The sequence below is a fragment of the Monopterus albus genome, unplaced genomic scaffold (assembly GCF_001952655.1).
Source record: "Monopterus albus unplaced genomic scaffold, M_albus_1.0 scaffold524.1, whole genome shotgun sequence".
Lineage (NCBI taxonomy): Eukaryota > Metazoa > Chordata > Actinopteri > Synbranchiformes > Synbranchidae > Monopterus > Monopterus albus.
In genome coordinates, this window is record NW_018128404.1 from 8,875 (window position 1) to 21,061 (window position 12,187).

General features: G+C 42.2%; 1 protein-coding gene across 1 annotated transcript in view; it reads left to right on the forward strand.

Annotated features, from left to right (window-relative positions):
- Positions 1 to 225: 225 nt before the first annotated feature.
- LOC109952969 (thyrotropin-releasing hormone-degrading ectoenzyme) overlaps positions 226 to 12,187 on the forward strand; it is a gene marked incomplete at its 5' end in the record, with an annotated part of 66,976 nt that continues 55,014 nt past the window's right edge. The window contains one exon of the mRNA XM_020588298.1: positions 226 to 380. Within this exon, the coding sequence (XP_020443954.1) occupies positions 226 to 380 (155 nt within the window). The remainder of the gene's footprint in view (positions 381 to 12,187) is intronic.

The window sequence follows — 12,187 nt, forward strand, 5'->3', positions numbered from 1 at the left end:
GGGATGAAAGGAGTCGTTGACAGGTTGTTAAAATGACTCATGAGTTTAATTTTACTTCAGAGTGGGATCTCCTCTGATGCCAGCAGTCATTCTGTCAGAGCAATTGCCGTCTTTTATTTAAATGGTGGAGGTGCACTGGAGGAATTTGATTGGGAGTTTATTAACAGAGGAGCACATTCAGCATGTGTTGAAAAGCCATGATGTGTTGTTGTATGTGGTTTGCAGACTTGTTGGCGGTGCCCAAACACCCCTACGCCGCCATGGAGAACTGGGGGCTGAGCGTCTTTGTGGAGCAGAAGATCCTGTTGGACGCAGAGGTGTCGTCGTTGTCCTATCAGATGGAGCTCACCATGGTGGTTGTCCACGAGATCTGCCACCAGGTACATTAGGGGGATTAATTTACAGTTATCAACCATGGCTCTGATGTTGTTTTAGCCAGTAAGTGCTCAATATTTTAGATTTTCCTTTAGCCTTAAGGTTCGTTATTGACCATAAAAATAGCAAAATGACACACTGGTCATACCTTAATTAGCTAATATGCCTGTTTTTGAAAGACAGAAAATATGTCAAATTTGGTAAGATAAGGTGTGCACAAAGACACAAAATTAAGAGAATGCTTTGTTTTGTGAGCAACTTATTGGAAGTTCTGTTAGCAGAAACCATCACTGGCATTTCATCCTGGTGCTGGCAAAAGCTCAGGACAGGAAAATCATTAAGAAGTCAGGTAACGTTTTATTTTATGGCTTATGTATTTTTGTAAATTTCCTCCAGATGCCCTAAAATTAGCAGGTATTTAGCTGTAAAGTACTGGGATGTTTTTCAAGAAAGGCCTAATCACATCGGTACTACTGTAATTGTAAAAAAAATGGGGAAAGTGTGGAGTCAAGTTTTTAATTATGTAGTAGTGGGTAAGGAATATCCACTAGAGCTTCCTGATTAACAGGGCTTCTGTGTGTTAAATACAGTATATGCATTTTAAATTTCTCTGTTTAAATTTGCTTTATAAAAGCATTGCTTTGACTGAAGTATCAAATTATTGTATACATATTTTATATTAGTATTACTAGTTCTTTCTAGTAGTTGATGTCCCGACATCACAAAGGCTCGTGAATGGCTTTCAGGTCCTGCACGTGGCCCTCATGTGTCACGTAGTCATGGAAAAACATCAGCATGGAGCTTTAAATATTGTTTACGAGTTGAAAATGTTCCTGTAGAGAAAATGACACACAGCAGCAGCTAAATTTGTTGATAATATGTCAGAGACTAAACTCACCTCTGTCGCTGAGCCTGACCCTGGGCTGATCTGTTCACCTTAGGCTGCTGTGGCTTTAAATAGATAAGAGTTAATCGTAATCCCTGACAGGGGCCAACGGTGTCAACCAAAAGCAGAATTTTCCTTTAACAGATGCAAATGATCCAGTTGTAAACAGACTGAACACGATAGAAGTCAACACCAAGCAGCTCTTTGCATGTGAGTGCGCATGTATTTCTATAGACAAAGTTTAGTTGATGACAGCACTGTGAGGATGTTGTCTGACAATGGGATTAGGTTAGGTTTGGGCGTGTCCTCACAGCTATACAAAGACAAACGCATGTATTGTGAAGCTCCTCCGGCAACAAAAACAGCAGAGGAGATGATCCTCTTCTTACAGTACAACATCAGATATGTGACAAGCAGATGCACATGATGAAGCAGGAGACAGTTTAAAGGTTTCAGTCAGGAGGTGCAAGAGGGCGAGGGAGCTTAAACAATGGAGACAGATGTGAGGGAGAGAGAGAAGGCAATAGAAGATAAGAGCGTGGGAGATGGAAAAACAAAGAGGCGAAGAAACAGCGTGATGGAGACGACAGAGCGGAGCGCTGCTGTGTTTGGTTTGTCAGGGAGGATTACACATCTGACTTTAAAAACAACAGTTGTGTTTGTGTTTGGGTGTTATTGATACAATGTCACATTCAGATGGGGACGTACACAGCCAGTTGTCTGTTTCATGGGTTCTGTCGTAAAAGGACCCACATGCACGTATAAATATTCAAACAAAGAAGAAGGCTCACTGACATTCTTGTTGACTGTAGCAACAAATTAAAAGCATAAAGGAGTCGTCTCAGATCAGAGGATCTGCAGGGGTGTGTGGTTTTGTGTAACTGCAATTTTTAAATTTAAACTAAGACTTCAGTTAGAGACACTTGTGGTAGGGAACTGATCATTGGTTTTACAGCTGCTGTTTGAGGGAGTCGTCAAAGAATGTGGCATTCAACAAAGTTAAATCAACAACACAAACACCACACAGAAAGGAGAGGAGGAGGCTGTGGTGGTGGAGGGAGCAGCATGTGATCATGTAGGTTTTAATATCCATGCTGTATAACCCCAGTCAGCCAGTACAAGTACGACTTCAGTGCTCTGCCTGAATGAATGCTTCATTTGTCAACTTTCAGGTAACCTTTTTGTGTAAGATTCCTCTAAATCTTCTGTTCTGATGTAAGTGTAGAAAGTTGTGGAATGTAAACAACAGTGTTTTCTGCTGCTGGCCACTTCAGTCGAGGCCACTGGACTGGAATTTTCTATGAGTCATTAAAGTCCCTGCAGCTGCTCATTTTGCTCATTTCCAGCCATTTAATGTTTTAATTTTGGGTACCTCTACATTAGCTTGGCACCCCTCAGAACTCCAAATAGTCTGTAATTATTATTATTATTAGAACCTCTTCCTAAAAACGAGAGGACAGTTTGTGAATGTGCACAACTCCTGCTGCCGGTGTTGTGTCACAGGTGGACAGCAGGACAAACTGTGAAGGCATTAATTAATTAGAATTTCTCCTCCATAGATAGGTAAACAACAATATATGTACCGTTGAAAAGAGATGTGTAACACTCTAAACAAAGCGGGTAATTGATAAACCCCATATTTTAACTGTCATAATGCAGACATAGTAACTTCTCCAGCCTTACAACAATTCTCTAACGTTACAGAAACAAGGCATTAACAGACACACAACATTTGTTTTTTAAACTTACTGTTAAGTCCCACCAAGTAGTGGAAACATCACTCCCCTTCAAGTAGCTCCAAGGTCGGTAAATCAAACCAGTGGTCATTGTATCTTCCCCCCACGACCACATACAGTCCTACAGTAGTGAAACAAATTCTAACAGGTAGTGTAGCACCGACAATAACATCATGGAGCGTTAATCCGCTGGCTAACCAGCAGCACGTCACATGTGGCAGACACACTGGCCTCAAGCAGTCAGGACAAACAGGTACTGTGCTCCGGGGGAATCCAATGTTGATGAGCTGATCACTAACTGCTGTGGTGGCTTCACTGGCCGGCTGCTTGTAAGTTAGACGTGGTCAGGTGAAACAGTGAGTCCCTGTACAGGAACATTCCCATACATGTAGTAACCCCAGGCCCTGGGTTTTTCTCCACATCTTCTGGTCACAGTGCAGCAGCAGGAGGGAGAATATGTCTACAAAACCAGTCAAAAGATTCAGCTTTTACGATGTCACTGGTGGAGGTCTTTTTTTTTTTTATAAGCTTTATTGAAAATACACGTCACAAACAAGGCAGTATAGCATTTTGCCAGTGTGGTGGGGACACCACACAGTTGCCTGGAGAATATGACCATTCAACGAAATCCTTAAACTATCACGAAATCCTTCATCTTTTTAGAAAAAAAGTCTCAGGAGTAAAAATTTGCCAGCCATGTATAAACCGAGTAGCTTCTGCATAAAAATATTAGAACATACGTTCACCTCATTGTTTGAGCTTTAGGTCACATCTGAGATGATAATTCACCGTTGTCACATTGTAGATGCGTCAGAAAACAAGGACAAGCACTGTGGGCTCTTTAAGTGTCAGGACCACTTTGCTGTTCCTTTGTCTCTTGTTGTGGAGTGGACTTTCATTCCATTGTCACACACTTTGCATTTCATAGCAAACAGCGCTGCGCTTTTGTTCCATTTTACTTGAACACAAAGTCAGTACAGACATATAGTAAATAACAACAAAAGCAGTTTGACTGCTTCTACAAAAGGGCTCAGTGGCAGTTTTTAAACTCTCTCACTTTGGCCACTATAAAAAGTTTTTTTTGGTGTTGCTTTGTGTTATTTATTTTGGAAAATAAATGGCCTTTCCCTCAACTGCTGCCACAGAGTAGTCTTTTAAACCTCATTGTCTCCTGGGGCTTTGACATTCCCTCTAACTGAAACCGTGGAAAACAGCCCCAGACCAAGAATACACACACGTTTGGCCATATGTTAGAATATGTTTGGCTTTATGTGCCCTTGTGCTGAAATATCCACAATTATAATACCCCAGTCCAATGGAAACAACGGAATTTCATTGGTCATTTTTCAATTCTTTGAATACCTCAAACTAATTTCCTCCATTGTTGTGAAGTGGTAACATGATAGATAAAAACTGGATTAATGAATTCTTGGTTCACTTTGGAGGCAACACACATGAAGACTGGAGAGTGGTTGTTTCTTACAGGCCTGGAGAGTAAATCCTATTCACACCAAAACGTTTACCTGTGTTATCTCTACGTATTCAGCATTGGTTGCTATGCTCTCCATGAGGGTGACATTCAACCAGTTAAACTGAAACATTCACTGTGATTTCCTAGAATTAGAAACTAGACAGACTCTTTCTATTTTTCACCTAAACGTTTTATAAAACAGACATTGTGTTTCCTGTGCCTGACACTTTCCTGTTTTGGTGCTTTTAAAAGTGCCTGCGTGACAACATGCACATCCAAACTGACCTGTGCTCGACCTTAAAGTACTGTAAGACATCCAGACTGATTATGTGCATTGATCAAACCGGAGTAGAAATCACAGAAAATTTCACACCCAGGGCTATTGTGAGTGATCCATCTGCCAAAAAAGACATGGGAGGGAATGCTTTGTGGTAATTCGGGTGAACTGTCCCTTTACCTGTCAGACCCGACTGGAGTGGTCTCGCTGTCATATTGCTGTATTTCCATGATGGAAATGAAAAGGTGTGGTGTAAATATTGCGGTGCCTTTGGTCGACTGAAGAATGTGTCGTTTTCATTTCATTTTCTTCAGGATGTGGCCTCAGACCCACATTTCTCTCTGCTGAGTCTGGGTGATTGTTAACTCCAGGCGACTGCTGCTGCTACAGTGCAGAATAAAGCCAGATTGAATAACAATGTTAAGCTGCAGAGTGTGATGCTCTACACTATATTAAGTCATACATATTATTGGACGTGTCATAAAAAGGTAGTAATGGTATTTTGTGTGGCTTTGTCTCTCTGTCACTTCTGTTTTCATCTCTTTGTGTATCTTCCAACATTTGCTTTGTTAGTATGGAGGAAACGGAGGCGATAACGTGGCGTGTTGCCTGCAGCTTTGCGTTTCATTCCATCCTGAAGCCTTTTATCTTGCTCTCACACTTACAAGTTGTTCAAAGCTTTCACTAATCAGCTGGCTCAGCTGTAAACAGTTTAACAGAGGAATTGTTTGTGTTGGCTTTGTATTCATCATGTTGTGGGGACAACATCTGTTTATGCAGTCACATTGTGGGGTTGAAGGCTGAAAACCTTGGTAAATGTTAGCTATAATGACTATTCCTGATCAAGGATCAGTGCCTGACTGTGTAACAGAACGACAACCCTCAGTGCAGTATCGATCTGAAAAACTGCATCTAAACTGAATGTATATATATTTCTGTAATTTGCTAATGTACATTCTTTTTCTTTAGTTGTTTTCTCAAGCTTGTCTTGTTTATTGTTTACTTGTTACCTTATGGAAAAGCATTGTACATACACACTGAGAGCCACTGTACCACAGTCAGAGTCCACCTGGCCAGTAAAGCTGATGCTGATGCAGAATCAGTATCTGGTTCACTGAGATAGTCATCTTTACAGTTTTTAGAAAGCGAAAATCTGAATCAGCAGGTTGGACTTAAAAAAAATTGGAAATTGGAATCAGCCCAGAAAATTGCAGTCGGTGTGTCTTTATGATTGTCTTCCAACACTGTCTATTGTTTTTTAGTGGGGATAACATTATCACCTCCACTACAGGTGGGGGTAATGTTTTTGCCAGCGTTTGTTTATGTGTTAACAGCAAAACTCACAAAGTCACTGGACGGCACTCAGAGAGCACCAACCTCTGCCAAGGCAACCCAGTTTCCCCAGAGACATGAGCGATTACTAAAGGCCACAGATGGCTAAATAAAAGTCCCAGGTAGACTGACATAACAGTGTGCACTTACCACACAGTCCCACATAGATGCACACAAGTCACAGCATTTGGTTTCATGCAAGTCCACTTTAGAGTCCACTGTTCTGGCAGCGCTGTAGTTCTTGGGGGGTGTCATGCTGAGCTGAACAGATACACTCTGTAGTTTTTCATTATTAAAGATACATGAGGTAGTCATCTGAATGGCCTGTGACAAAGATGCTTCCCCATAAAAGTACTTCTTTTATTTTTGTGTTTACATATCTCAAAAATATGACTAGGCTAGGTTTCGTGGAGGGGACTTGCAAAGCATGCTGGGGTAAGATGAATCCTGTCATTGCCCTCACATGCATAGGAACACAGGTTTGTGTGTGAAACTCTGTTACAGAGTTTAATGTTGCCACTCATCAGACACAACAAGATGATCTGAGGACTTAAAGAGGGAAATTCTAAAGAGTTTTATGAGCGTCTGATCACCGGCTTGGTTTTATATTGTAGACTGAATCTGAAGGGTTTGTTTGGTTTCCAGCTGCTGTGAGGACTCACGGCCTGGGGATCATCCTAACATCAGCTGTTGATTAGAACTGAAGTAACGTCATGTTGGGTATCTGTTGATCAGTTCAGTGTGTTTACTCTACACTGCTGATGTTGTTGTTGTTCATGAGGGAGCAGATGGACTGAAATGTAAACTGCCGAGGTAAACACAGATGGAGCGACACACCACATCTCTTCGAGTGGTTGTTACTGTAACCATGATGGTTAACAGAGTAGTTGTGCAAACCCATGCAGGTCAAATACAGTTTGTGTGCACAGATGACTGCAGGTTGCATAGATTTGCTGGCATCCTGTGCAGAGCCTTGGTTTGCTGTGGGTACAGACACAGTGTAAAGGTGTGTGTCCAGGCCAGTGTGCAGTAGGAGTCCTTCAGTCAGTGGATTGTTGTGAGCGTCTCAACGCACTGAACCACCAAATGGTTTAAGTGACTCTGACATTGTGTTGATTGTTGATCGTGTTCCCCAGGAGATGTTGATTCCTATCAGCCGCCTGTTAATTAAAACAGACAAAGACAAACACCGGGACAAGGTTCAGCAAAACAGATTTACTCTCTCTCTCACACAGTCATTCAACCATATGCAGGAGGAAACAGCACAGTGTGTATTCTGGCAGCCTAACAGGAGCATTCGGCACACACACTTACATCACTGCATGTGTGAGGACTCCTTTTCCTTTACCTACATCTTCATCTTGAACCCTGAAACCTGGAGACAAATCCAGCCCTGTTGGACACTTACCAATGAATTTAGATTAGATGGTGTGACTCACTGCTTCTGGGGGCCTTTGTTAGTCTGCTCAGTTACTGTACCAGGTCCAAGTTCTGTTCAGTATTCAGTCTCATGTTGTTCAGTCATTATATGCCATCACGGCTCTGTTGTCTGAGGTCCAGCACATCTATTACATGAGCAGGTCCTAGAGGGCCCCATCAGCTTTCATCACATGGCTTATCATCATCAGAAACTCCCGTCCTGATGTGCATGGCAACACACGTTGCCTGTCCTTGTCATCATTTTGGTTGCTTAAACAGATCTCTTGTTGCTTTGTTGACAGTTTATAGACAGAAGCTGGAGTAGACCGTAGTTTAGCATTTTAAAGGTGCAGTGTGTAATATTTAGGATTTATTGTCAGAAACAGGCTATAATATGCATAACTATGTTTTCATTAATATGTAATCACCAGAAAATAAGAATCACTGTGTTTTCTTTATCTTAGAATGAGCCTTTTATACCTACATAGGAGCGGGTCCCCTATCACAGAGGCTGCCATATCTGATACAGTAGCCCTGAACAGACAAACCACACACTGGCTTTAAAATGTGAATTTTCACAGACGTAGCAGCTTGGATTTGGAGACACTGGGAAGACGGAGAAGAAGTAACATTAAAACCACTGTTGTGAGTTTAAGAACTGTAATTTGAAGAAATGGTGGATCATAATTAAACTTTAACACAAGACAAAGGAAGACGGTGTGAATCCTCGTTGCCAAAGAAGCAGAGATACGAAGAAATGGGACAGGCAACAGTATAAGATGAGGATAAACACTGGTGTGGCCTTTCCCAGATGTAGTTCCTTGATGAAAGACAAATGTTTCCAGAGAGATGTTGAAGTTGCCTGTTTCCTGCTGGACAGGTAATTTATCCTATCAAGTAAAGGTAGCCTTTTGGTTAACAGCTTTATCTAGAACATGGCAAGTGCTGGGTAACCAACCCACTGTGGCCGAGTGAGCCGCTGTTAGCTTTTGTTTGTTTTCCAAGTGTGCATTTTGACTTACATTTACGGTAATCACTGTGAAACAGCCATGAGGACTGTTTAAGGCAACAATACACAACTTGGCAGTTCGTCTCCCCCTATAGCTGCTGTGTGTTATTGAGTTGTACCCAACTGTCATAAATACTAGTTGCTCTTTCACCCCTCCTCCTCATAGATGGTAGTATGTGTGCATTTGTTTATACAATGAAGCTGTTACTTAATTGTGACAGACAATGAAAGAATGGTAATGTAATATTACAGGATTTGTTATATATTTATTGTGACGCTGAAGATGAACAGTCATAACAAAAGAAAAATAATGGAATGGGGTTTTAGTTTTACAAAAATACTGCTTGTATTTTGGATAGTTTGCTAAGCATTTGAATGTGGATGTGTGTAATGGAATGAAACGCTGTTGCCCACATGGTATAGATTCATTCATATTGCACATAATAAACATTGGGCAGTGAAATTTATTACAAGCTGTAGCTGAGGCGGGTTTGTTAGGCAGCAAATTTCAAAAGCTCATTTGGTGTGACAGTGACAAAGATTGACCAAACTTTCTGGCCTGAGATGAATTTATTTATTTGTGGGGCTAAGGCAGATGAGTTTTTACATCTGGAAAAGTCTCAGTGAGACAGGATGACGTCGGCAGGGTCACAGCCTACGTTGAAGTATGTCATGAAGTGTTTGAATAACATTAGCAGAGATGCACACTGTGCTGTGGTGGTGGTGTTGACACCGTCAGGACAGCTGTTAGCAAAACGCAGCTACCACGTGAGGTGTGAGGGACACTCACCCAAAGTTACATAGTGCAATCCAGGCATGCGGTGGCAATGGGGGTGCTGCCATTCACCTTATTAGACATCAGCCTGCTGGCAAAATGTTTTTGAAACTTATTTTAATGTAAAAAGTTTGCATGTATGAGACGTACAGTATGAGAGCTTTGCTAAACGTTGCAGTCCTCACCCCTAGATGTCACTAAATCTCACACACTGCACCTGTAAGTCATGTTAAACTTTTATATTTACTATGATAATTTCCTGTGGTTTCACACCACAAGCGAGCCACATTAGAGCCCACTTCAAAACTTATCATGCGCCAGCACAAACAGGCCAAACTAAACAGAAGTCTAGAGTTTGGTTGACCCAAACCAGCAGACAAGGTTTGAGGTTTTATCACTGGCAAGTAAGATAGAGATAATATAAGATAAGATAATCCTTTCTTATCTTACGTCTTATCTAACCCTTAAGTAACGGTGAGATTAGAGGGTTAGTGTCCTGTTTGTGTTGGTGGACCATTATTCTTTGTCAGACAGGAAGTTAAACACTGTACATGTTATTTCACTAGAGTTCTGCACCTCCTGACCCGCTCACTACCTGGATGTGTGACCTTCCTGTTCTCTTCACTGTAACAAAAGCATCATGCCTCTGTTTAGCAGTGACAGCCTTCATGCTTTGTCTGAGTGTCTCTTAATAAACCTGCTACTCTGAGAAACAAGGAGACTCAAACTCTTTTTGTTAATTTTGCTGTTAAGTCTTATGTTAATTCTGATATGACAAACTGGAGTCTTATGAAAAGACAAACAAAAAGAGGTTTTGCTGTTAAAACTCACAAGTCTCTAGCTTTACTGTGACTCACCTGCTTATGTTCAGTGTGTCACAGGGGAGCTGGTGCAACAGAGTGCTTCAGAATGCTATAGGCACTTCCTCGCACTCACACAGCTGTCGGTGCATATTTTACTCTGCAATGTTTTGGTTCAAAGTGGACAATTTATTACTGCACACAATGTTTGCAAAGCATTCATTAGAATACAAGGAGCGATACATCATCTTATTGTTCCCTCTTTCTCCCTGTCTCACTCTTCTTGTCTTCTTTTTTGTTTCACCCCCCTCTCACTGTGAGTCTGTGTTTGTTTTATATTTCATCTTTTCTCGTCCATCTGTTCAGTCAGGACTCACAGAATGGCTTCCTCAGCCTCTTGGCCGTCACTTTTGATGTTGTTGATCTAGGAAGTCTGAAATTTAAACGTTTTTAGCTTTTGTCTGGGGCAGCATGCTGATGCAGTGGTTAGCGCTCTCGCCTCACAGAAAGAAGGTTTCGGGTTCGAGCCCCAGCTGTCTTGATCCCTTTCACTTCACTGCCATCTACACGAGTTACACTCGGAAAAAGACAGAAACTGTTTAATTTATCTTCTATAAGCAAAACCTGCCTGCACCAAAGTGAACTGGAAATACCCCGGGTAGCATTTTGGAGCAGTGGGCAGTGCTGTTGCCTCATAGCAAGAAAGTTCTGGGTTCGAGCCCCGGCCGACCTGGGGCCTTTCTGTGCAGAGTCTGCATGTTCTCCCTGTGCCTGCGTGGGTTGTCTCCGGGTACTCTGGCTTCCTCCCACAATCCAAAGACGTGCAGCTTAGACTGACTGGAGACTCTAAATGGCCTGTAGGAGTGAGTGTGTGTGGTTGTTTGTCAACATGTCAGCCCTGTGACAGACTGGTGACCTGTCCAGGGTGGAACCCGCTCCAGTTGCCCCACGACCCTGTTCTGGATAATGGATGGATGGTATTGTGTGCCTTGTTTTGTGTCAGATAAGAGCAAACCTTAAACTCATGATAAACCAATCTGAATAAGAAAGTCTTCAAATGTGAGAAGCATTTTTATGTCAGTTGAAAGGTGGGGACACACTTAACAACTGTTGCACTGATTATGAATGAGATTTGGGTGTGACTATTTGGACCAGTTAGACCAAGCTATGCCCAGTCTGGGTCAGTGGTTGTTGGCAGACTCTCTGTAGCTGAGATGTTTTACTAAAACCAGATCAACCTGATCGAGTGCTGTACTAATCCCAAGCCTCTGTAATAAGTGTTGATCCCATCCTGGCTCATATGTCAGGACCAACTGGTCCAGCCGCACAGGACGTTTGCAGGAACGCTCTTTGCCCTGATACACCTGGTATAGATGCAGAGAGGTATTTGGCCCAATTGGCCAGAAGGTCTGCAGCAAAGTCCAACTGGTCCAGCTGTCATCCAACTGATACAGAATCCTACGTCCTGAACCTCATATTGGGCTGGTTCACATATAGAGAGGTTCTTATTCCAGGTCAACATGGGAGAGAAGTGCAGAATTCTCCAATCAGGCTCATCCAATATGTTTTTCTGGTCCCGATGGTGTATGGTTTCTGTAATGGATCGAGATGCAGCAGGACCAGTTCTTTTTCCGTGCACTGTTGGTCTGTAATTCTCCAGCAAAGGCTGTTATCCAAAATCAAGCTGCAGAAATTAGCAGCTTTTGGCTGGTGGCCACTGCTAAGTCCCCAACGTTGCCGCAGTCACAGAAAGATTAATTAAGCAGGAGGTTTGAGAGTTGTTGTCACTGTTGTTAATAGCGTTAATTTCAAGTTTAGTCAGTTGGGGCTGGAGACACTGAGAACGTCTTTGTAGTTTCACAGATGTGTAGATGTAAACAGTATTTGTGCCAAATGACAACCCAACTCATTTTGTGCTGTTGTAGAGCTGTGCAGCGCTCCATCCAAACAGAAATCAAGAATCAGAATCGATCCCTCTGCTGAAGAAAGCAGTGAATATTTATCAGTGAGGGTCAGACGGAGAGAGGTGAGGAAGAGAAGGCTGATCAAAGGCACAGATCTGCTTTGTTCTGAGAGAGAGAGACAGAAAAGGAAAGAGAAACAAAGG